Source organism: Colletes latitarsis, chromosome 14 (genome assembly GCF_051014445.1).
Source record: "Colletes latitarsis isolate SP2378_abdomen chromosome 14, iyColLati1, whole genome shotgun sequence".
Classification (NCBI taxonomy): domain Eukaryota; kingdom Metazoa; phylum Arthropoda; class Insecta; order Hymenoptera; family Colletidae; genus Colletes; species Colletes latitarsis.
The window spans coordinates 19,245,494-19,271,022 of NC_135147.1; the positions used below are offsets into that span (position 1 = coordinate 19,245,494).

A 25,529-nucleotide genomic window follows, 5' to 3' on the forward strand; every position below is an offset into this window, starting at 1 on the left:
ACGCCCCCACGCGGTCTCTAGCCACGAGCCTGCGCAGGTCGATTATCGACGCGATGGTTTGCGTCGGTATTACCATGCGTCTACAACGGGGGTGGGGAACCTTTTGGCATTGGAAGGCCGCATGTCGGTTCACGGATTACCCATAATGCCGTACATTTTCATACACGGTCAATTTTGACAAATTTTTAAAAGAACATTCGTCAAAATATATATTAATGTCTGTCGAGGAACCTGTGTACGGTAGCGAACGATTTTTTAGTCCATGTTTCTCTTATACCCTTCGTCTACGGAACAATGGACAGATCGATAGGAGCTGTTAAATTTTTAACATGGTGCTTCAAAAGCAATGATTTTTTTCATTATAATTACTATAAACACTGTTATGTAATTTATAAACGGGGTTCCGAATATAAATGTTTCAAACTGTTACATAAAAGTTCCGGTTGAAACTGTTACGAAGAACCTAAAAGTTGAACTGTATCGGTTTAAGTTAAAATTTTTGCATCAACTCTCATATAGGTTACGGTCACTTTTTAGGTTTTGTACAGGTTTTGAAACAAATATTTACAATATACGTTTACATATCTCATCGTTTAGATGATAGTAATTGGGTCTTACCCTAGCTTCTACATTCGATTTCCATAGTTTTGTCGCAGCTACCGAATCGGGTCACTTATAACCTTTCACTTTAGACAAATTAACATCGAGTATGATAAAAAACCATTGGAACGATTCGACCTGAACAAAGATTGATCTTTATTCTGGCATCTCGTGTGATTTATTTGCAAACGTGCAGGCAGTATCTTGGCGCATATATCGATCTCGAGCATATCGATTCAGCTTGCTAGGTTAAAAATTCTGAGAATTTTGTCATTTTTCTACGGCCCGGTACGCTGTAATTTAATGCAGCGGTAATTGCAAGTTTATCGAAACAAGAGATCAGTATCGTTGGGAACTGCAAAGTGCACGTATGCACGTGCAAATGTTTTCGCTGGGGTTGCGACTCGGAAACGAGTTACCGCAGCGTTCGTTGTTGTGGCGTTGCCGCAACCTTCGAACCTGAAGGCCACCAATGCACATTGAAATTTAGAGTAACGAGTCGAGCATTTCTAGCTCGTTTCTCTGTCAATACCATTCCATGTGCCACTGGTGATTTTCTAAGACAATTGGAAAAGGATTAAATCAATGCAAGAAAAAGAAACGAATGCGAAATGCAAAATCGACGATAGTCAATTATGAATAACTTGTCGAGCAAAGTGAATATAAATACATATGTATACACGTTTATCAACGTTTTTCACAATCTGATTCAATTTACGTTAATTTTCCATGTGAAAAATTATCTCTGTTGTTTTTTTGTTTTATGTATACGTACCTCTTTATTCCTAACCTAAACTTTCTTTTCTAACCTTCAATCCTGAAAGTGGTGACAAATTGCATCACCCCAAACGTTTGTAAATATATCCACTTAGGCTCGGGAAGATCATACACTTAGCATCGTACAAAATGTTAGTATTATTCTTTGCTTTCTAGAAAATAAGTTTTAAATACAAACATACGTCTATATTGGCTGATTCGTTCAAAAAATATTTATGCAATCGTTCACGGCTTGCTGCACAATAACTATACGCGTAATCGATTTGGTCCGTTCCTGTACGCTATCCCACGCAATTGCTTTCATTTCATAGCTGCCTAAAGCAGATCGATATTCGACAATTCTCGGACCAGTCACGAACATGTTCCAAGGATATTCTGATGTTTGACATCACCGCAATTGCAGACCGTTGTAACGTGTTGCTTCGAACGAAAACACGAGATAAAAATTCTACGAATGTAAATATTATCATCGATGCGTTGCTGAAACACACCTGAACCGATGGTATTTATGGAATTTCGTCCTTACTGACAACGTTAACTTGTGCAATAGGGGAGAGTTGTCTAATGCGTACCGGTTGCGTTTATCGTGTCTCTCTAATGCCTTTGTTATTACTGAATATAAGCACATCTAGCGGCGAGTGCATGAAATAACTGCACAAGGAAAAGTACAGAACAAAATTTACTCATAGCATATCGTTTTACGCGTGCTAGAAACATTTGAAACAACCAAATACCATTTATATAACTTACGACCTCACAAGAATGTAACGATACAACTTTATTCTACGTATTTACGTTTTTATAAAAGTTTACTTATCGATAAAATACATAATTTCTCTTCTTAATTATATTTTTTATTGTTTTCGTTTGCGCTACTCTTGGAGGATGTACAATTTTGGAAAACGATTTAGAGTATTAATTGCTTAAATCGTATCTTACACATTATGTTATAAAAAGCTTATAACAAATTAATTTCTTCGCGTGTAAAATATTTGACACGTAATGACAGGAGTCTTAAAGATTGAAATAAAATTTCCAATATTAATTTGCGTACAAACTAAAAAACTATTTAAGTGATACGATTTTGGCAATTCTCCCCCGCATGAAAATGAACACTCGGCTCTGACTGAGAAAACTTATTTTAATTCGTGTTTAAGAACTTCTGCGCGTCTCTTAAATGTTTTACAACCTGTTTGGCGCAGTTACTCATTTCGTTTTTATTCGAAGTCGCGACGTCTTCTATTTTACCGATCGGTAGGGTCGTCATCAAATCGTGAATATATGTCGGGTTTGTGATACCGTAAGTAATCGAGTGCAAAACGCGCAAGCAAAGCAACTGTATTTCGTCTGGTAGCGAATTGTTTTTCAGATAAAAGCTCAATACGTCTCCTACTCGTAACTCGAACAGATGCTGCAAACCGGTTTTATTCATACTGACGTTATACAATATCATGAGCATCAATCTGCAAAAAGATGCGTCATAATTAGAAACGAGAGGAAATCAATACTGCAGTCAGGCAACAAGATATTGGCCGTTCAAGGTCATTGAGCTGTCATCCCCACCACACATTTTGGTTACTCCGCCACCCCACCCTTTAACCCTTGGCGCCACCCACCGTTGCGTCAGAGAACCAGAAAACGTGTCTTTCAAACAGAGACCCAAGCTAACATAAAAGCATTATGCTTCGCGTGATTCGGTTAAAGTCTTTGGTCAAACAATATAATCCCAGATATGGACAAGATTTTATTCGAATAAAATCAAACATATAATAATTTATTCACAATGTTTATTTGATTGAATATTTACCCACTGTGAAACAATATTTTGTATATGTTTTATTCATTATCCAAAATTGTTATCTAGATAAGAACTTTGCCCATCTCTGCTTCATCCAGCAAGACTAAAGACTCGAGTAAACGAAATCACATGCGAGTGTACCATAGATGCAGTATTAATGTTTTAAACTTCAGTCGACTATTGACAATGTATTATATTTAAACTCAGCAAATAAAGGTGTGGTTTATCACCGCAATCTTTGCAAAATCTTGTTATCTTTTTACTACGCCCTTTAAAATTTGTAACAATTATTACATTACGCATAATAATTACTTAAGTTCCTTTTTTAAGAAGATTTTATTTAATGTATTGTTAAATAAATAATAACGTGTATAACTTTCGCTTGGTCTGTTTACCCGCGTCTTCGTCCCATTGGACGAAATATAGAAAATTGATTGCGTAATCTTCGATAAACTCACCTTTTTAAAGAAAGGGAACCCTGCGAAAGAGGCAGAGTGGGCATCAGCTCCACCATTTTCTGGACAAAATCTCTGCCATTCGGATCGGTAATTAAAAATTCACGTCCCTCGGGACTCGCGGATATGTTTGTCACAATGCCCAATAATCCAATTATAAATTGATATTCAACATTACTGGTGGGAGGGAAAGCATTCCGGTAAGTATTTATGAACGCAACGAAACTTCCGTTCGTTATCGATAAAAATTCACTAATCTTATCCTGAAACTGCAACAGGATAATTATGAAGGAAAATGTATTGTTTACAAAATTTTGTAAAAAAGAAGAAAGTATGTTTACCGCCGAGAGCCATACATCAACGATTTCAGGAAATCTGGAAGCACGCCAAGTTAGATTACCCAATACTGCCCCTAAACTTGTACAGTAAGTGCTTTGATTCAGAATCTATAAATAATAATAATACGTTAAATGACGAGATGAACTTTAGTAAAAATTATATTTTAAATTAACGACAAATCACTTGATCTCTTAGATACTCTATTTCTTCTTGTGCTTTTGTTTTCTCCGCTATTTGTTGTTGCAATTGGATATACAATCGTTCACATTCCTGTTCCAGGGCAGATACTTTTTTCTTTTCCTCTATGCGTAATAAAAAAAAAGTCTTATTTTGAACAATTAAAATATACAATCTTACGTATACAGGGTGTTCCGCCACACCTGGGGAAAATTTTAATGCGAGATTCTAGAGGCCAAAATAAGACGAAAATTAAGAATATCAATTTGTTGATTGAGGTTTCATTAAAAAGTTATTAACAAAGTTAAATTAAAAAATTTGAAATCATACTAAAAAAATTATATTTAGTTGCAGGGGTCAATTACAAGCATATTTGGTGAATAAACATACCCCCGAAATCTTACGCACTTTCGAGAAAAAAATTCAGGAAGGTGGACAAATTTTTCGACAAAATTAAAATTTTTCAAATCATTCTAAAAAAATTATTTTCAGTTGCGGGGGTCAATTACAATCATTTTTGGTCATTACACGTACCTCCGAAATCCTACGCGTTTTTGAGAAAAAAATTCCTTACCGAAAATCTAATTTCTGACCAGAAATGTCTGCTCGAATTTTCATACGAATCTTTAAAACGTCATAACTTCTGAACGGATTGGACGATTTTAATGTTTAAAAAAGCAAACTACGCGTATTTTGATGGAGAATATGTACAAATCGCAAAAATATTCGAAAAGTTGGTCTTTGACCTCGCAAAATGAGAAAAACCCCATAAAAATGGTCCAATTTTCAAACTTCTATAACTCCCACAATAGTGAATATATTTCAATGAAACTTTTTTCTGAAGTAGATCTCATGGGTACTTACAAAAAAGTATTACACAACTTTTCTGTAGGGTGTCAAACAAAATTACTAAAAATGAAAAAGGAATTTTTAGGAAAAATCGACAGGGGGTAGGTGCCTAATTTTTTCGACGAAAAAAAAAAATTTCGAATCGTTCTGAAGAAATTATTTTCGGTTGCAGGGGACAATTACAACAATTTTTGGTCAATAAACATACCCCTCAAATCCTACTCAGTTTCGAGAAAAAAATTCGAGTAGGTACTAAAATTTTTAGACGAAATTAAAAACTTTCAAATCATACCAAAAAAATTATATTTAGTTGCAGGGATCAATTACAAGTATATTTGGTGAATAGACATACCCCCGAAATCCTACCCACTTTTGAAAAAAAAATTCAGGAAGGTGGACAAATTTTTCGACAAAATTAAAAAATTTCAAATCGTTCTAAAAAAATTATTTTTGGTTGCAGGGGTCCATTACAATAATTTTTGGTAAATAGACCTACCCTCGAAATCCTACACACTTTCTAGAAAAAAATTCAGTACGAACGGAACTTTAAACGTTAATAAATTTTTAACCAAGCCTCCATCGACAAATTAGTATTGTTGATTTTCGTCTTATTTTAGCCTCCAGAATCTCCCATTAAAATTTTTCCCAGGTGTGACCGAACACCCTGTATATTATCTTTTTGTTCGAATTTTTTTTTAAGATTTTGTAAAATTAATTTACGAAACACTATCTAATAAATCGAATGGCGCACATGCCTTCCTTATTCGCTTGGTCGGTAAATGACTTCGGAAACGAACTGATAATACGTTGTATGTTTGTATCTTCATCTATGACTAGTTTCTCCAAATCAAAATCTAATCCAGAGTCAGCGAGGGCTTGTGGAACATCCTTTATAAAATTATGAATACTGTCCTCCACGGTAGTCAAAGTGTTCTCTACGGAAATCTAACAAACAAATTTCAATGCATTCACGCTACGCGGAAATGAATTTCCTTTAGAGTTACTTCCGGCTCTATTTTTGCGACGCACAAACCGCAGAACACAGAATTGATAATGTCGTCGAGCATTAAAGAGTAAACTTTAAACGTCACGGTAAATGTCACGTACGTACCAAAAATTGTTCCTCGTCTTTTAAATTCGTTTGATCTTGGAGCGTATCCGTGTCCATGTTTACACGTTTGAATTTTGTATCACTGTAAATGAATTGTTCTCAACAGTTGTCGGACTGACAGCATCGGTGCGTCGATGGTCATTTTAGAACTTCATGCTATATCGTGTTACTATGATCCACTGTAACGCGAATCTGCACAGTATACAGAATCAAAAATTACGGAACTATTCACACATCAAAATAACGCGATATAAAATTTAACAAAAACAATATTTATGACGTGGACGTTTTTCGCAAATAATTTATCGCTCGTTTGGAAACGTATACAGCTCTTTCGCGTATATTTCATATATCCTACAAAATCATTGTAATTGTTCATTGAAAACATTTGTCGAAAAGAAAAGAAAAACGAAGTAAAATTAAAGTCTCATTCACCTTGCTAGCAAGCTCAAGTAGAAGTTGATCCTTTGTCATGTAAATGCATCCAAACCAGTATTCAAGTTGATGGGAAAACCTGTCGCAACCAGTTCTTTCCCTGAAACACAATCTTTATATGTTTTTATATATTTCTTGAAATGACATTTTATCTTGTAAGCGTAATGAACTCTTTGAAAGCAACTATTAATCAAAATTTAATATTTATTCATAGTTATGTAAAGTAACAGTCGAACGCGAGATCGTTTCATTGTAAATGCATCGTAACGTACAGTATGCAATTATCCAGCGTGGGCTGCATTTTATGCATCTCCGAACACTCGTAGCGTGTACGCGTCTTCGTGTTATGATGCAAAAAAAAAGCGTTAATTATAACCTCGCGATTAGAAGCTCTCTTATTTTTAAACCAGCCGGAATCTCGTTACAAGATATTGGTGTTGTACGAATAAACCTACGCGTGAGTTGTATAAATGTGTTGATTAATAGTTCCATACGTTAGAATTTAATTCATGATTTTCTTTTTATGCAATGGCATTAGTGCGAAAGGATTCGAAACAATATACAATTTTGTTCTTAAATGTGAATTTAAAAACAATACAGTATAACAGTTTTGTATAAACGAAACAATTTTTTTAATACAATACAAAATTTTCTGTATATTTGATATATTTACCTGTTATGTTATATAATAGCTCTTCAAAGGTCACTATTGATTTACAGGTAGAAAAATGAAGTTTTCCGAAGGAGATGTTGTTCTTGCTAAACATCCGAATACAGACGAATATCACGTGGGTAAAATATTAAGTGGAAGAGGCGAACGATATAAAGTGCAATTTGAAGCAGGCAGTGAACATAATGTTCATTCAAACGACATCAAGGTATTTATTTCTAATGCATAAACTTCAAAGTGAGCACTATAAGTGCTTGATCTTGAATTGAATTTAAATTTTAGGCGAATAGGCCATCTCGAAGTACAACAAGGTCAAGTAGCAGAAATAGAAGAAGCCCTCCTCGATATTCTCCCAGTAGAAAATCTCCGAGCAAGCGTTCGCCTGGTAGATCTCCATCATCTGTGCACAGAAAACAGCGAAGTAAAATTGCAAAAGTTATTATACCACAAATAGAAATACCTAATGGTAAATGTATTTTTTTTACAATTGATATCATTGTTAAAATCGATATTACTAAATAATGTGATTATCTGTGATTGTCGTATATAGATATGTCTAATGACGAAAATATTAACAAGAAAAGTACAAACGATAAAGATAATCTCTTTAAAGCAGTGCCTCTGCAACCTCGATTTAAAGAACTAGGAGTAACACGTAGGTCAACAAGGTTGTTGTCTGCTACAGTAAAATCTGAATCAGATGATAAGATGGTTATGTTAACGAGAAATATTAATAGAGCTGTCTCGCTTCCATTGGAAAGAAAGAGTTTAGTGCACGATTTCAACTTTGATATGAAAGAAAGAGGGCATTCTGTACAAAAAGATCAAGTAATGTCTTTTCTAAGTACAAGTTATTTAGTATTTCGTAGCGGTGTGTAAATAGCCCGAAACTCGGGCTTCGGCCATTAAGGTATCGGAAAATTGGAGCAGAGCCCGACATCTACTGGAGATCTTTCTTGACTATACATATAAACCCGAGTTTCGGGCTAGCCACACACCCTTAGCATATGTAAGCTACATCGATACTTGGTTGCAGAATTTGTTGAAACCCATAAATTACGAAGAAACTGTAAAAGTAAATACACAAGTAATAGAAAAACGCGAGAAAGAAATAAGTATGGTCAACGAACCACAAGAATGGGGTGGAAGGTTTGGAACTTTTATACTCATATTTTTAACACCACTGATTACGATATTACCACAACTGATGTGTACACAAAATCAGTGTGAATTCGGGTATCCTGATATACCTACGGATCTAAATTCTTACATAAATTTAGAAGCTTTTGCTACATATTTGGGATTCTTCTTATTCGTGACTATTGTTTCGATCACTCCAATTGGAAGAAAGGTTGATGGACCACAGAGTAGAATTGGAAGATTGCAATATCGTTTAAATGGTAGTCCTACTTTAATTTTTGAGCTTCTGAATATTTTGAGAACGGAATGTTTATATAAAATTTTTCTTATTATTTTTCAGGATTTTTATGTGCTCTTTTATCGTTAATTATATTTATCATATGTATATATAAAGAATTCGAATTCAGTGATTTCATTATACAAAATTATGTACAACTTTCAATCAGCGGTTGGGTTATTGGAGTAATTTTGTCATTATTATTATTCGTGAAGGGAGGCAAAGCCCCAGTAGCAAATCTCAATATACATGGATCCACAAACAGTGTAATTTATAATTTTTGGCAAGGAAGAGAGATAAATCCACGAATCGGTTCATTGGATGTTAAAATAAACATTTTCCGGACTGCCATGATAGCTATGGTAATACTTAAGAAAGAAAACATTTCCTAGTCTGAAACAATCGTTCGTTGAAACTGAGAAATTGTTTTCTTATTATATCCACAGACTCTACTACTAATTTTTAAAAAAAGCATTGCAATTATAAACGTGCCTTACATATTTACATTCAAATTTCAGATTCTTATAAACTTGATTTTTATTACAAAAGCAATTGAAGAGGCTGAAAGTTATAATACGGAACACCTCAATATAAATGTTCTGTTAGTTGCTTCATTACAAATAATTTATTCAATGGATTCACTCTTCTTTGAATCAACAATTTTGACGACTTTCGAAGTCATGTATGAGGGAACTGGTTATATGCTGTGTACTGGTTACATGCTATTTCCATTTTTAGCCACTCTTACAACCAAATATGTATTGTATAACAAGTAAGTAACAAGGAATAAATAGAAATATAAGAGAACGTAAATCGAACTAAACATTTTCTTTTCAGACCACAGTTCAGCTATTTGCTTGCGTGTCCTATACTCGTTTTTATAATTGGATATTTGCTGTATAGAATAAGCAACACGCAGAAAAATGAATTCAGGAGGAACCCATTATCTTCTGCAGTAGCGCGTAAGTAATAAAACCGTTATTCTTTTGTACTGGTATGAAATATTTAAAGTACTTATTTATATTTTATTACAGATTTAGACACTATTCCAACGATTCGTGGTACGAAGCTTATAGTATCTGGATTGTGGGGTCACGTGAGGCATCCAAATTACTTGGGCGATATAATGATGTGGTGGTCGATGTCGTGTCTAAGTTTGGCATGTGATATTCTGCCTTATTATTACGCAATTATGTGCACAGGATTGTTAATGCACAGAGCAATTAGGGACAATGAACGTTGTAAAATGCGTTATGGCTTAGCATGGGAACAATATATGTCACGTGTTAAGTACATGATTTTATATCGTATATTTTAGATAAATATACACAGTATATATAAGGTATTTTTAAATACCAAACACTGTCGCGAAGTTGTACCTTTACATTGCAATGCTCATTATTTTATAGAATGACAAATTAATATGTTTACTTATTAAATAATTGAAATGGTGGTCCAAATTAAAAAGACCCAAAAACCAAAAAGAATGATCGTGACATCTGATGTTAGTTTTAAGTGTATAAGTAATTTTTAAAGATCTCTAAAGTAACGAAGAAAGTGTTCTTTTAGAAAGATATGATTTGTGTATAAAGTGTGTTTCATTATTGGTTGGACCTACATGACCAATAACTTAAACACTGAAAGACGACAAAAAATGTCCACTAAGTTACTTTCATATTTACATATGAATAACTCTAACTCGGAAATAAGATTAAATAAATCGTATCTTTATACGATTTGTTCATCTTTCTTTTTTCATTTGGTAGTAGTGAACGCGATCGTTAACATAGGTCCTAGCAATGGTAAAACACCCGCGTTTGATTTTAGAAAAGCCATAGAACAAAATATTTGTTGATATAAAATATATATTTAGCGTAAAATATATTTCTATGATAAAGACATTACATACAAAATTTTATACTTTTATAAAGATGTGTATAATTAATAATTGACAAATAAATAACTTTTCTAGCAACGCATAGTTACAAAATTATATAGTTTTATTTAAGTAGAACATGTAATATTTTATAAGGATTAATAAATGAAGTTGTATTCAAAAATATATACTTATTTTAATTACCTTTTTTGCTAACAAGCAATCATAGTTGGGCATCAATCGACTATTAATTCGAGATTAATCGAACACGCGATGCGACGAAACATTTATTTGTCAGAATTAATTACAATTAACATTAGTTGATTACTGAAACTATTTACTCGCGTCGGTTGACGATTAAATTATTCATTAGTAACCGTAGCTGATTAAATTAATAGTTATTTTTTAGTGACACGATACAACTACGTCTAACGATTAACCAAATAATTTCAAATCAGATTAATATGATTTATATATAAATAATGCAGTATTAAAGCAATGAATAATTGATTTAATTACCAATTGTTATAAGCGATTTACGATTGATTCAATCGTCATAAGGAATTAACGATTAATTTAATCATCAGTCGTTAATTGTCTTGATGAAATGACTTACTTGTCATTTAAGTATTGCGTTGGCGCGTATCGTAACTGCGTGACATAGCAGTAGGAGCGGTGTTGTGGGGTTTTGTTTCGTAGTGATTTTTGTCAATTTTATTAATAAAAATGGTGTCTTTTTTTGGTGAAGTAGTATTCCCAGTTTCGCGAGCATTTTGGGACGATGAAGACGAAAGTACACCAAACGAACGTACAACGAATCAACCGTAAGACGTATATGTATTTAACGTAACCTCTTTACGGTAAACATTCGACAATTTGCAGTATCACTTTCTACGTATCGTTTTCAGAGAATTTACTGTACGATGGTTGAAAGAAAAGCCAGCTCGAATTAATACTTTAATTGTAGTCGAAGGCGAGATGTTACTTGGTAATATACGTTTACCTTTACCGGCATCGATATTTTCGATTATGTTGTAAAATGTTTATAATAAAATTTATAGATTTCACTAAGGAATGTTTGTGTCAAAGTTCAGAAGAGACATGCCTTGTGGAAGATGAAAATAAAAAAAAAATGTGCATAATTTATCAAGTTAACGATGACGTATATTTGTGCATTGTATCTCCACGTTTTAACGTAAAATTTTCTGGCAAGCTTGTGGATAAGGTAAGTGCATTTAACTTAAACAGGTTATATACACACACACACACGTACAAACACAAGTTGGTACGAAATAGATCATCTTTTTGGAATTTTGTTAAGGAAATGTATCAAACGTATCATTTCGTAATTAAAAGAGCATTTCAAAATAGAAACCTTAGGATTAGTTTACAAACGTTTTTTCGAGAAATAATAAAAAATGGCGGCGAAACGTTATCTAAAGTTATTCGAAGCAGACAGGAAACGTCTTGAAATATAATAAATTATATAATAGAATAAAATTTCACAAAAAATTCTTCCGTTTCTTAGATATAAAATAAAACATTTTTATTTATATAAAATTTTTTTTACGAATTTTAATACAATTTTAAAACGCTTAACAGAAATATCTTTGAGACACTTAAATCGATTTACTCAAATTTTTATATCCTTATTTCGCACAAATAGAAGCAAATTTTTTTGTTATTTTATAGCCGAAAAACTGATGAAGTTTTGATGAAAATTTATTGTCAAATTCAAATATCGTTATTTTGTCAAAGATCGACATTTTCTACAATTATGACCACAAAGCGTCTATGTTCAAAATACGCCAGATGAATATTTTGTTTCCATTTTCTAATATTTTTCATCAACATTTATTATAAACAATCTTTAAAATTCATATTTTCAAATGATGTCGATTTCCTTGAAAGAATTCCGAAAGAACGTCACATTTCATACTTATTTGCGTGTACAGTGACGCCTTAGAAATTGATTGGTTACTATCCCTGCCAGTTCTTGGAATCGTTTTTCCACTTATCTTAGCGGTCAAGTATATTTTTGTTTTTAAATATTAGATATCTTTTGACACGCGAAATTTTCTAGGTTTACCTGCCTTCAAATTTCGCCAATTTCGGTCCCGAACGTTGGTCAATATCCAAAGCACCACCGGTGCTTCCCCCAATACGCTTGTATAAAATATTACCGTTTTATATTAATGTTATTATATTTATTAGATATCCGATATCTTATTGAGTGCAAATCGAACAATTTGTATAACATGTCGTCACGTATCACAATTTAAATGCAATGATACACCAAATGTACCATCCTTCTTACGAATGTTAGTCTCGAAAAATGGAGAGAGCGTTTGCAACTTAAAAGAGACATTATTAGAACAACCGAACATCGTATACGGTGTCACCGCGGGAGGTTGGTAATCAAACGATACAGTTAAACATCCTCAAAGATACCATTTTAATAATAAAATTATGTATTTATTTTCAGTTTTGTCGTATGCAGAATTTATGGAGTTACCTTCAGTTTTGTACGTTTTGTATGCAGACCATTTTGTTCTGGATTCTTTGTCTGCAGAACCTCTTTTAAAATTGTTTATAGCAATGAATTGCGCGATGCACGATGTTACATTCACCGGAAAAAACTTTTTTAATAAAGGGAACCTTTACATTTAAAACTTCTGCTAATCTTTTATTTTAAAAATTTGTTTCACTTATGTAAATTAGATATTGAAATATGTAGATATTGATAGTATAAAAAGTTTATAATTGAATACTATCGTTGATAGTAAATCTTACATATTTACAATATTTACAAGACTTCGTTTAGTATCTCTTCGATAATGCTAACTTTAAATAAGATAATGATACTTACATCGGTAGGAATTATATTTTTGGTGTTGTTTATATCCATGTGTTAAGATTGTGGTGGATAATAGGTGCGCGGTGTGGGCGTCGGAGGGACCGGATTACTCGGAGGAAAATATGACGCGTTTGTGGGGTAAGGGTATGGCTGAAATGGTGGTTGTGTTGTAGTAGGAGCAGGCGGTGCAGGTCTAATGGTACTAGTCGAACCAATATGATGCATAGGTGGAACAATGTGGTTCATTGTATTCACGGGAGGGGGAGGCACCGAAACATTTGTCGGAGGAAACGCTGGTGGATAGTTGGTACTATTTGGGGGAAAATTAGCTGGATATGTTGGGAAATGTTGTGCCACATCAATTGGTTTTACCGTTTCTGTGCCATCGATAGTCGGGCATCCATTTGCAGAGACTGCAGTTACTTCAACCTTAGTAGACTTTCCTGGTGTAACTACAATGTAATATTAATATCTAGATAAATAAAAGGGTTTATTTTTTACTTATTACACTAACGAAATATTACATTTTCATTTTATATACCATTTGGCGTGGTAGATGCCGATGCTTCGGCGGGAGGCACTGGTACAGCTCTATCTCTACATGGTTCATTGGATGGTGTCATTGGTGGTGAATCTGGCGGTTTTGTGTTATTAGCTTGAGAATATAAATCTAATACTTGATGACATATATCTAAAAATAAAAAACAAATGTATACAAACATCAGGTACACATATGTATATAGTCTTTAAAGCACGCATATAAAGCTTGATGTCCAAGCGCCTAAAGCGTTCGCGACTTGAGCCGTGGTACAAGCTCTGAATAATTAAGACTCAAAGACAATTTTAACGACATTATATAAAGTTGGAAACCTTCTAGAAGATCCATAGTAACATCTTCGACAAACATGTCCCACCAACGTAAATGTTTCTGTTGTCTTCCATTCCAATCTACCACTTCAAATTTACTAAGCTTTCCTGCCAAATACATGAGAGCAACGGCTATAATTTCGGGTTCCCATTGCAATGACAATGTTGTGCATAAACTGTTAAAAAAAGAAAAGGTTGCTTAGATCGATCTAATTAATTGTTAAATTATATTATATCAATATTACCTGTCATTAACAAACGTCCAAGCCATTTGAACCATTTTTTGTAATTTGTTTTTGTCACCTGTAATACACGATTCAAACGTTCGATATACTATTTTTTGTTCAGTATTGTACAGTATAATATCCACAGCAATTACATTAATTACCTTTCAAACATTTTGCATATTTTAACAAGTAACTATATGGATGTTCTACTTGCAAATCAAATTTAATAGTTTGTAACAAAATCCTTTCTAGCGTCATGACCTCTTCCTACAAAGCAAGAGTGTTTGTATGATTAATATTATTTTTTGTACGTACAAGTGCAATTTAAAAGACCTACTTTGGGATCTTCCCCGAATGTCATAAATTTTTGTTCTGTTAACAATGTCTTTGCAGTCTTAATGATGTCTTTACACTTTTTTGGCGTTTCCTCTACTTTACCTGCCAGGAACAAACAACAGCATGCGGTCACCTAAGCGACATCAAACGTATGAAATACACGCTCATCAAAACAAGTACACAAATAATAAAAGGTACTCACGTATCGTGGAAAGTTTTTAAATGAATGGAACATATAAAATCGATGAAAGTAAACAACACCGGTTGCCATTGTATTGTAACCCAAGTCCATTTTTGTGCCCGTGTCTATTATGAATCGTGCTCCTTCTTTCCTATATCTACATTCAGTTTCATAATCAATCCCATCTTGAATCGACGGAGTATTCCGCAATTCCTTCTTCTCGTAATACCAGCATGGCATTTTTATTCTTGAAAAAGAAACACTGACATCACACAACCAGTCGTGTTTACATAAACGTGTTATTAATTATATTGCAAAATGAACTTCATTTCATCGCATAGAAACTCAGAACAATAAGAAATTAATAATTAATAAGAAGAAGAATCGTAAACTGAGCAAATACTCTTCTGTACGAATTTGTATAGGTTAAAATAATTGTTAATACGAAGAACGTACTTTTGTTTCGCTCGCTTATGCTATTTTGTATTATACGTATCACAGATATTTTACAGCTTGAAAAATAGTTTAATAGTTTATAGTGTTAACAACTTTAAAATCTTTTTTTTTTATGAATTCGTTTATGATTACAGATAACAAATACTGGCCACCTTTGTGTTTTAACGAAAACATAGGTACATTGCACGACATAACTGCAGTTCGATGCTGTGCACGTACAACGCCGTACAAAAGTTTACGCAGTTATAGTTTTAACTCTGCATTCGAAGAAGATAGATGAAACGAATAATGACATAAAATTTAAATATGATAAGAAAGAAGGGTAAAATACCGGTATATTGTGAATAAAAAACTGATTAATTTATCAAAGAATAACACTGAAGCCATTAAATCACTAGTCAAGATTTAGAAATCATCGATGATTAAAATTTGACACCCTCTTAATTTATGTTAACTATGCTTAACACTTTGACGGCCGCTGTCACGTGTATGTGATTTTGCCGTTTCAGTCACCATGTCATTTCGTTTGTAAGGTTTAAATTTAATCTCGTGTCCCAACGTCCATAATTCCTTATAATAATATTCTTAAAACCTTCGTATACCCCACTTTGGTCCACAATGTTAGTATAAAAGGTTTTAATATTACAAAATTTACCAAGAAAGAGGAGATGCGTCAAGAATGTCAAGACGCGTTTTTCATGTCGTATTCCCCTCAAATGGTACAAACGTTTACACGATAACAATTTATTTAGGTTCGTAAATATTTTTACATTTGAATCGATCTTGTATTAATTAAAAATTCATCTTGCGTTTTTCCCTAGAAACGAACTTATTTCGAATTTTGTAACGTCCCTGTACGGCTGAGAAAGAGTATACAACTTTGCGTAAAGTTGATCACTTGTTGGATATGAAGTCCATGTGAACGTGTCTTGTTACAAACAGAATAGTCTTACTTTCGATTTTTCTGTATAATATTTTTCTTTTATGTATTTTATTAGAAATAAAATTGTGTATAATGTTTGTCAGAAAACTTGTAAAAATCATTTCGCCGAATTAAGTGTCGTTACTTCAGATTCTAATTAACGAAAACACTGTAAGAAAGAATTAAAATAATTATACTTGTTCCATGCTATTTCAAATATATCAACTAGTTCTAAAGCATATCTTTGGTTTGTATTCCATTAACGAACTAGATGCTTAATTTTTTTTTCGTTTTTGTTTGTTGTCAGTTCAATCAATAACGTATGTATAAAGGTGACTTCTTACGTTTAATTACGATATAAGCGGATTTCAATGTAACATGATATTTATTTATAGTATCTTCTGAACACTTTGTGTGTCCTAATACGGTGTTTCGTGTATATATTTGATCAAAGATACGCGTATTCTCGTATATTCTTCCACGTTTTCGAGGAAGTTTATTGAAAAGCAGCCATTTCGCTTGGTTTTATTTAAGGTCGCAAAGCAGGTGCTTCCGGTCTCTGTCAGAAATCTCTGTGCATATACTTTCGGTTTAGTACATTATCTGTGGTTTCGGTTGTGTAAACTAAACGCAGCTAAATGTTAATTTATGACGACCGCGTACGCGGGAATATTTTACGACAACGCCTACAGTTTCGCGAACAATAACGCGACATCGAGTATAATGCCGTTGGCTACTTTGACGGTTCCTTGGTCCGAGCAACATGTAAACGAGAAGGTAATGTTTATGTAGTTGTCAACACAATCGATCAATCTTAAACGATCCGATTTTCATTCATCAAATTTAAATAACAATTAAAAATTCTAATATTACAAAAAAATTTGATTCTCCAGCAAGCTGTAGAAATCCTTCCAGCAGAGGCTCAGGAGGAAGCAATGATCACCCAAGGAAATGTGGTTGAACCATGTTCAAATGGGTGTTCAGAGACTCATGAGATCGAAGTACGCGAAGTATTACGAGACGGTCATGAAAAAGCAGACCCATCTCAATTCGAGCTTCTCAAAGTTCTTGGTCAAGGTTCTTTCGGAAAGGTATTTGAATTTCTTATGCAATTACGCATCGAGGATTGGGAGTCCAATGGATCGTTATCTTCTGTAATGTATTTGGCAGCATTCTTTGACAAATAAAATTCTTGGATTATTTAGGTATTCTTAGTGAGGAAAGTTGTCGGTAAAGATAGTGGAACGCTTTATGCCATGAAAGTTCTGAAAAAGGCTACGTTGAAAGGTGTTTATTAAATTAAGCGTACGGGAATAGCTCTGAAAGTTTTAAAAGTTTTATGTTTTTCAGAGCCATTCTCAGCCTTACAAATTATTTCTCTCTTTTGTTTAAAGTGGTTTAATGGTACAATATTATTATAGTTCGGGATAGAGTCAGGACAAAATTGGAAAGAAATATATTGGTGGATGTTGAGCATCCGTTCATAGTTAGATTACATTATGCATTCCAAACAGAAGGCAAACTCTATTTAATTTTAGACTTTTTGAGAGGCGGTGATTTATTTTCAAGATTAGCTAAGGAGGTGGGTTTCGACTGTAAAATTTAATCCGTTACGATAGCGGCAACACATTTTCGTAGATAGCTTTCGTGTAATTATTGTTGTAGGTAATGTTTACCGAAGATGATGTAAAGTTTTATTTAGCTGAACTTGCTCTTGCACTGGATCATATACATAAACTTGGAATTATTTATAGAGATCTCAAACCAGAAAAGTTTGTATTATATTGTTTATCGATAACAATGGTATAAGCATTAGCAAAATACAAATTTGATGGTGTCTTTATTTAAAATAGTATTCTGCTGGATACCGAAGGTCATATATCTTTAACCGACTTTGGTCTAAGTAAACAACCTTTAGACGATTGTAAAGCGTATTCGTTTTGCGGTACCGTAGAGTACATGGCGCCCGAAATTGTTAATCGGAAAGGGCATTCGTTCGCTGCCGATTGGTGGAGTTTTGGTGTTCTTATGGTTAGTCGTGTTATAAAGAAAGAGACTTTATCCACTGTATTTATTATTTTTATAGTACAAATTTTTAATTTGCAGTTTGAAATGCTAACCGGAGCTCTACCATTTCAAGGTGTGAATCGTAAAGAAACGATGACACAAATATTAAAGGCAAAACTTAGTATGCCACTTAACATCTCTCCAGAAGCACAGGCGCTTCTTAGAGTACTTTTTAAGAGAAACCCCGCAAATAGACTCGGATCTGGTACTTGTTTATACTTACCTTTAAGGCAAGGTTCTGGACTGTTGGGTGATAAAAATGTCGAATCAATCGTTTGATTTCTTTTTGAGATTTTGTCAAACATCAGGTCAAGAGAAGTCTCTTCCTTCATTTTCTTTCCTCCTTTTCGCTTTCAACCGCTCGTCGCGCCCTAAAATTTTAGAAAATGTAATCAGTAAAATAATCGATATTTCATTCAAAGAAACCAGACCCTGGCTTAAGTAAAAAAAAATAAATTCCTACGTTGTAAAATAATTTTTTATTTCGATGTTACTTCAGGCGGAGTAGAAGAAATCAAAAGTCACGTGTTCTTTGCAACAATCGATTGGGATGCTCTATATAATAAAGAAATAAAACCTCCCTTTAAACCAGCCGTTAGTCAAGAAGATGATGCATTTTATTTTGATAGTGAATTTACATGTAAAACGCCTAAAGGTAACATTGGTGAATAATTTTTTTAACACCTATTTGCCGGCCGTTATTAAATACATCAATTTCAAGATTATAAAATATTACAGATTCTCCCGGTGTACCGCCAAGTGCTAACGCTCATGAATTGTTTCGCGGATTTAGCTTTGTCGCGCCGTGCCTTTTGGAGGATCACCTTAAAACTCCAGATTATAAAAACTGTGATAGCCTCAGTTCAACATTTCCAACTTATGTGAGCCCTGTTTCCGTGGCGGACGAATATGAATTTAAACAAGAAATTGGTAAAGGAAGCTACAGTACAGTTTATTTAGCTGTTCACAAGGCATCTAAGATAGAGTATGCTGTAAAGGTAATATCACCAACGTTTTAATACATTGCTCGTTGATTAAAGTTTGTTTGCTACAGACTGATAACATTTCTAACTAGTAAAAACATTTTTTCGGTTTTGCAATATTCACTGGGTGACGATCGTAAACTTTCACATTTCGAACATAAATCCAGTGGATATTGAAAAGCAATATTCGTATTGAACAGTGCAATTGATTTATAATAGATGATTGAGAAATCAAAAAGAGATCCAACAGAAGAAATCGAAATTTTGCTTCGATATGGAAGACATCCGCATATTGTAACGTTAAGGGCTGTACACGAAGACGATAAACGAGCTTATCTGGTATTAGAATTGTTGCGAGGCGGGGAACTACTCGATCGCTTGTTGCAAAGACGTAGTCTTACAGAAAGAGAAGCTGCCGAAGTAATGTACACGATCGCGAGCGTGGTTCATTATTTGCATGAAAATGGGGTACGATTTATTTGTATTTCATCGACTTTTATGTCAATTTATACTCAATGAACCAATTTTTTATCATCAATAGGTCGTTCATCGGGATTTAAAGCCATCCAATATATTATATTCAAAACCAGGGGCTGATCCAGCCACGCTTTGTCTTTGTGATCTTGGTTTTGCGAAACAGTTACGCGCAGAAAATGGTTTATTGATGACGCCTTGTTATACGGCAAATTTTGTGGCACCCGAAGTATTGAAACGTCAAGGATATGATGCTGCTTGCGATATTTGGTCACTTGGTGTTTTATTATACATTATGCTAGCCGGGTAATTAAACAATTAATCGATTAATGTTTTACAAACTGTTCAATAACAAATCGAAACCTCGGGATACTTTTCTTGGCAAGCTTTGCAAAGACTGTGTGTTGTAACGTTATTCGAAAAAGTAAACCTACAGTTGAACAAAGTTTGAAAAATGCTGTATTAGACAAAACTTAAAAATTATCCAGCACAAATTCTATTTTTGCGTTCTAGATATACTCCATTTCGTAACAGTCCCGGAGACAGCGCGACAGATATATTAGATCGCATTGGGCCCGGTTATATCGACATTGAAAGTGGTATATGGTGTCAAATCTCGATCGAAGCTAAGGAACTAGTGAAAAGAATGTTACACGTAGATCCTAATCGGAGGCCTACTGCAGCTGCTGTTTTAAAGTATCCGTGGATTTCCAATCGTCACCGTCTTCCACAGAAAGTATTACCATATAGCATTAGGGATCCACATAGCCTAAAAGTAAGTTGCTTTTGTCTAATATAGAATAATTATTAGTGTATGTCGACGTATGTATATAGAAATTATACCGAAGATTTGGGAAATATATTTTCAGAGAGCGGTCGCGGAAACGTACAGAGCAATGTCTAGTAGTCCCAGATCGCCGCACATTGGCCCTGTCGTTATGTCTGAACTGGCTCGCCGAAGAACGCAAACTAAACCGTCTGGTCCTACCGAAGTTTAAAACTAATCTTCCATTCTATGTCGATGAAAAATGAGAGGATGACTAAACTAAATAAGGATTTAAGTTCAAATAAATCTGCCACGCACACGTGTACGTTACGCTAAAGTATAAGGGGAGGACATTAATTGCCACCACCACGACTATTATTCTTACTACGTTGCTACTTCTACTACTATCGTTATTCTAACATTTATCGAGTGTGAGTGAGTATATATATATTGAATCGATGAACATAATGTGATATTTATTTATACATATTTTTTTTTTTTTTTACGTTACACGCGTATGCATGCATTTGCAAATGCATGCATTGCCATATTGAGATTTAAAGTACCCTAATCTTAACAACCAAAACATAGTAATTTAGAATGAAATACATATTGTACATTTTTAATTATTGTTTAGTTACGTTTTTATTATGCGAAGCGTCGATATATATATATATAAATATGATATACGTATACAAAAAAAGATTATATTTTGTCAATATAAATCTAGTATTTCTCGTGCAATGTTCAAATGTAGCTATAGTACGTACTAATTTTATAAGAGTGTCGTTACTGATGCAACTGATATAATTCGTATCACCAAAATCATCTCTATTCTGGTTAAAATTTATGTATGTGTATAGAATAGAAGAATACATATTTGAATTCGTATTTTCGATTTTAATATAATATATATATATATGAATAAAAAACGGGAATATCAGAGAATTTTAAATCTATAATCTGTATTATACATGTTCAATATTTAAATATTGAAATTGATTGAAATATATGTGAAAAATATATATTTAATAAAATACAATGACAAGATACATTTACAGTATTTTTCTATCATTGTTTTATTAAATAAAGTATTAATAAAATAATTTTATCCAACAAATTGTGCCTAAAACAAATTCATTAACTACTCTTTCTTTTTTTTATTTAAATATTGATGTTCATAAAGCCCAGTTTATTTCAGGTTCTGTATATTTTGAAGCAAAAATAAATTTTACGGATAAATTGTTGCGTAGTTATTTACCTTTACAGACCTAAACGTTTCGTAAAATATACAATCTTCTAATGTGAAATTTTGATATTATCGTACAATTTTATGAATAACTTCCTTAAAAAAAATCTGTCTTCTAAACACTTAAATGACTTACATTTATTTCCAAAATTAATAGTACATCTCAGTGAAATTTCATTCGTTATTTTATTCCAACTCCTTAATCGCTTATTCGTTCTGTTACTCCACATTTGAAGTCTGGTGGGACGTAGGCATGGTTTCGTGACAAAAAATAACATTGTTATAACTATTATTAATGTGAAAATATATTGCTCATCATTTTAATTAATTTATAAAAGCTTCGCTCTGGACGGCAAAATGCCCATGTTCGTCGAGAAATAGTTTCTATTGCTGTCGCTTTGAGATATTAATTTCTACTTTTCATTGTGCATGTACCTACACAGTTTTACATCGCGTTAAGCGTAATATACATTAACTTGAGATTATATACGTAGGTTTGTTTAATAAACTTATTCCAGAGGCACTGAACCTTCGATGCATTGTAACGTGTGCGAAGCATTAAGAGGTTAGCGGTATCTTGTAATGACAGCAATAGAAACTATTTCTTGACAAACTTGGGTATTTTGCCGTTGAGAGCGAAGCTTTTATAAATAAACTAAAGTGACGAGTAAAATGCTTTTATATTAATAACAATAGCTATTTTTCGATCGCAAATGCTTAACGTGCCATCTAGTATCGAAGAAGACGAATTATTTCTCGACAAACTTGGACATTCTACCGTAGATGGAGGTGCAATCTATTGTCTATAAACTAGGTTTAAATATTTAAATAAATAAACACAAAGCTAGATTAAATAACTAACAATTGTCGGGAAAAATGTATTTGCTGGAATAAATCGACGAGAAATGTATTTGTTATCATAGTTTAAATTGGGTATTGTGTAGGAAGTGAATCGTTACCAAGAAATATTTTTGATTAAAATTTTATTGAGAAAATGTTTACAGAATATCCCAATAAGAACGGTGTAATTTTCATTCTTAAATCACACCCGTGGCTTTTCTATATTGGCCGAAGTGTTCCAAATATTGTTGTATAGTGTCCATGGGTTGATAAATATCGTTCATTCGGTTCTATAAAAAGAAAAATAATCTTTCGCGGACAGTGTCTGGATACAAAATGCGCTAATAGTAGCATTCCAATCATAATTTATTACCTGCAAATATTGCGGAGCTTGATTAGACACGGTAGGCCCGAGGAATCCTTGCAAAAATTCACGCATCAGTTCCCACGCGCTTCCCGGAACAACGCAGGGCCTATATTCTACCTATAACAGAAAAAATGATAATGAGTCATAATAATTGACGATTATGTTTTGTTGTTATAATATCGAGAGGTAGGCGATTGGTAATTTAAACGGTAGACACGGTGCGAAACGAAAGTGGGAAAACGTTCCATCATTAAAATCTCCTCCCTGTTACTTCCGGTCGGGATACGGTTATAGCCAAAGAAAGGTATCATGGAAACGAAAACTTCATAGAGCGTTGGGCACGGAATTGGCACTTTTGCCGGACCATTGGTCGGCCAGAATGGAACGCGAGAAAAAATGAGGATACGTGTTATGAATGTGTGCCCTCGAGCGGCGCATTTTATTCTCCGTTTCGAAAAGGGTTGAGCCAATCATAAACCGTGTACGTCGAATAATGGGAAGATCCCAGTTATTTATACACCATTAACGTTTCATCGTTTTTGACAGCCTACGGAACATCGAGTTCATTTTTGCCTTCGTACATTTTACCTAATTTTACGTAATTAGAACAAAATTCTTTTCAAAAGTACAAGAAATGCTTCGTACATGGTAAATTCGACAGAATGCACGCACTTTCTATGAAAAATTTGCAAAAATAACGCTAGTTTTGGGCTGATGTTGAGGTGATGCGACCCAAACCTAAACTTTTAACATATTTCACATTCATTGAATCGAGAAACGAAACATTCGCAGAGGCAGGTAATTATCTTGCTTCGATCGACTCGAAGGAGGCTTTCTTTAGACCTAGAAGATAACGTCGATACCTCCCCGAGAGCTTCGTTAGCGATTAGCTAGGCATTAGTCGGTGTTGATGAGTTGCATCGATAAGTGCTCGGCCACTTCTGTGCGCAGTGGCTTGGAAATGAGAGAAGATAGGAGAAACACCGACAGACTGTATGGACTTGCATTTCGCCTGTGGGGGTTGAATAGGGCGGAACTAGTCGACGAAAACGGTGATTTCCAACGAAATTAAGGCGATCGAAAGTTAAGCTAAGTTAAAGAGAGTTAGTCTCCCGAAATATCTTTGGGTCCAACTCGACGTAGAATTTATTGACTAACGTCGCGCATCTGTATCTTCTTGTAATATCACGATTTGATTAAAACGATGCAGGAAATTATAATATTATATTGAACACGAAGATATAATAAATTATGGATAACAATGATGTTACACGTGTATGGAAACTTTTTTAACCTCATTTTTGTCAAGTCTTAGGGCCTGCTAGTAGATTCATCAGTAATGCAACTTTAGTAGGCGCCAGGATATTCAATATTTGGTCGAAAAGTGTATATGTAGGAATAGGTGGTCGGTCGAGTACTTGTGAGAGAGAAAGGTTGAGCGTAGCCCTCTGTCGGCGAGTATAGAAAGCACCTTCATAGTAACATCATTTTCCCCGCACTGTTTATAAATGTTACGTTTGTGAATAACGTTTTTATTTTTAAATTAATTTGTAACGAATACATTTTTGTACAATATACAGAGACTTTGTTGTACATAACAAATCGTTAAATGAAGATAAAACTTATGCATTGGATAAAGTAATATTTAGGTACAAGTTACTTTTCTTTAACGTTCGTTAAATCTTTCGTGGCCTCCAGAAAATACCAGTGTCCCACTGGGGGGCCGTGTGGCCCCCGTTGAGAATCCCTGCTCTAAGCGATCCACCGGTCATTCGTATCGGTAACGGCGCTGTTTGTACCCTCCCACGACGTCGAATACGTTACGATAAACCCCTCGGTACCACCATTAATTTCACAGGAGAAATATCACGGCGTCGGACCACCGGCTTGCACTAACTTTTACGGCCTACGGTCGCTTCTTACCGCGGCGTGAAGAAAAATGTCGTTGGAGCATTCTACACGCAGATACGAGTAATTTCGTGGCCTCGAGACTGTAAACCGCTTATACGAACGGAATGGAAGCGTCGCGAGGGATTAACGCGGGCGTATATATAATTTTAAAAGGATAGTAAATCACGCCGGTAAGAAGAATGCAAGATCGGACGTCGTTTATCCTCTTTCGAACACTTCTGGCCGAATCCTCCAGCTGTTGCTTCCGGTTGTGCAACCGTTGCAACCAAAAGCCGCGCGATTTCGATCGCCGCGATAGCGCCAGAACCCATTTCCACACCCAGTTTCAGCGATCTTGATCCAACGATCGCGGGGAAAAGAGAAACGAGCGACGAAGACACGATCGATACTTGTTTCGGTGAGATAGGCTAGTAGATAAATTGTATTTCATAAATCGAAGGTTTTGTATACAGGGTGGTTCGGCCACTCCTGGGAAAAATTGTAATGGAAGATTCGGGAGGCCAAAATTAGAGAAAAATCAAG

The 25,529-nt window shown here is 34.3% G+C and overlaps 6 protein-coding genes across 11 annotated transcripts in view; 3 read left to right on the forward strand and 3 right to left on the reverse strand.

Annotated features, from left to right (window-relative positions):
* Positions 1-373: 373 nt before the first annotated feature.
* On the reverse strand, positions 374-11,212 carry LOC143350439 (heat shock factor 2-binding protein). Its single transcript, XM_076782604.1, has 11 exons — positions 11,121-11,212; positions 7,215-7,611; positions 6,542-6,641; positions 6,107-6,298; positions 5,751-5,940; positions 4,153-4,271; positions 3,972-4,076; positions 3,634-3,899; positions 1,869-2,840; positions 1,376-1,797; positions 374-1,157 (listed from the first exon to the last, which is right to left on the reverse strand). Exons 4-9 carry the CDS (start codon positions 6,161-6,163, stop codon positions 2,519-2,521), a joined length of 1,059 nt encoding a protein of 352 aa, XP_076638719.1. The 5' UTR covers positions 6,164-6,298; positions 6,542-6,641; positions 7,215-7,611; positions 11,121-11,212; the 3' UTR covers positions 374-1,157; positions 1,376-1,797; positions 1,869-2,518.
* On the forward strand, positions 6,562-11,096 carry Lbr (lamin B receptor). The gene is made up of 9 exons (XM_076782599.1): positions 6,562-6,998; positions 7,262-7,419; positions 7,494-7,677; positions 7,762-8,039; positions 8,248-8,611; positions 8,692-8,990; positions 9,147-9,400; positions 9,466-9,590; positions 9,663-11,096. Exons 2-9 carry the CDS (start codon positions 7,270-7,272, stop codon positions 9,944-9,946), a joined length of 1,938 nt encoding a protein of 645 aa, XP_076638714.1. The 5' UTR covers positions 6,562-6,998; positions 7,262-7,269; the 3' UTR covers positions 9,947-11,096.
* Psmg1 (Proteasome assembly chaperone 1) lies at positions 11,189-13,176 on the forward strand. The gene is made up of 5 exons (XM_076782605.1): positions 11,189-11,328; positions 11,413-11,492; positions 11,566-11,729; positions 12,719-12,914; positions 12,990-13,176. The coding sequence occupies exons 1-5, from the start codon at positions 11,231-11,233 to the stop codon at positions 13,172-13,174; spliced, it is 723 nt and encodes a 240-aa protein (XP_076638720.1). The 5' UTR covers positions 11,189-11,230; the 3' UTR covers positions 13,175-13,176.
* Positions 13,133-18,787, reverse strand: Cyck (cyclin K). 3 transcript variants are annotated; one of them, XM_076782602.1, is made up of 8 exons: positions 18,641-18,787; positions 14,994-15,219; positions 14,793-14,924; positions 14,617-14,722; positions 14,474-14,531; positions 14,232-14,404; positions 13,903-14,052; positions 13,133-13,813 (listed from the first exon to the last, which is right to left on the reverse strand). In XM_076782602.1, the coding sequence occupies exons 2-8, from the start codon at positions 15,210-15,212 to the stop codon at positions 13,416-13,418; spliced, it is 1,236 nt and encodes a 411-aa protein (XP_076638717.1). In that variant the 5' UTR covers positions 15,213-15,219; positions 18,641-18,787; the 3' UTR covers positions 13,133-13,415. The 3 variants fall into 3 exon arrangements, with proteins under 3 accessions (XP_076638717.1, XP_076638718.1, XP_076638716.1); XM_076782603.1 differs by lacking the exon at positions 18,641-18,787 and adding an exon at positions 15,581-15,702; XM_076782601.1 differs by lacking the exon at positions 18,641-18,787 and adding an exon at positions 15,429-15,594.
* LOC143350436 (ribosomal protein S6 kinase 2 beta) lies at positions 15,784-21,668 on the forward strand. 3 transcript variants are annotated; one of them, XM_076782597.1, is made up of 14 exons: positions 15,784-15,915; positions 16,885-17,127; positions 17,244-17,441; positions 17,556-17,637; positions 17,772-17,932; positions 18,016-18,122; positions 18,204-18,381; positions 18,457-18,622; positions 18,917-19,081; positions 19,156-19,415; positions 19,620-19,868; positions 19,942-20,180; positions 20,388-20,649; positions 20,744-21,668. In XM_076782597.1, the coding sequence occupies exons 2-14, from the start codon at positions 16,999-17,001 to the stop codon at positions 20,870-20,872; spliced, it is 2,325 nt and encodes a 774-aa protein (XP_076638712.1). In that variant the 5' UTR covers positions 15,784-15,915; positions 16,885-16,998; the 3' UTR covers positions 20,873-21,668. The 3 variants fall into 3 exon arrangements, with proteins under 3 accessions (XP_076638712.1, XP_076638711.1, XP_076638713.1); XM_076782596.1 differs by having other exon boundaries at positions 15,784-17,127; XM_076782598.1 differs by having other exon boundaries at positions 15,784-17,127; positions 18,917-19,072.
* Positions 21,669-22,911: 1,243 nt separating this feature from the next.
* Positions 22,912-25,529, reverse strand: part of LOC143349686 (mediator of RNA polymerase II transcription subunit 20-like) — a 182,047-nt gene continuing 179,429 nt past the window's right edge. For both annotated transcript variants that reach the window (XM_076781097.1, XM_076781096.1), the window contains exons 4-5: positions 23,103-23,213; positions 22,912-23,019 (exon numbers count right to left, since the gene is read on the reverse strand). In XM_076781097.1, coding sequence (XP_076637212.1) covers positions 22,927-23,019; positions 23,103-23,213 — 204 coding nt within the window. In that variant the 3' untranslated portion in view covers positions 22,912-22,926. The remainder of the gene's footprint in view (positions 23,020-23,102; positions 23,214-25,529) is intronic.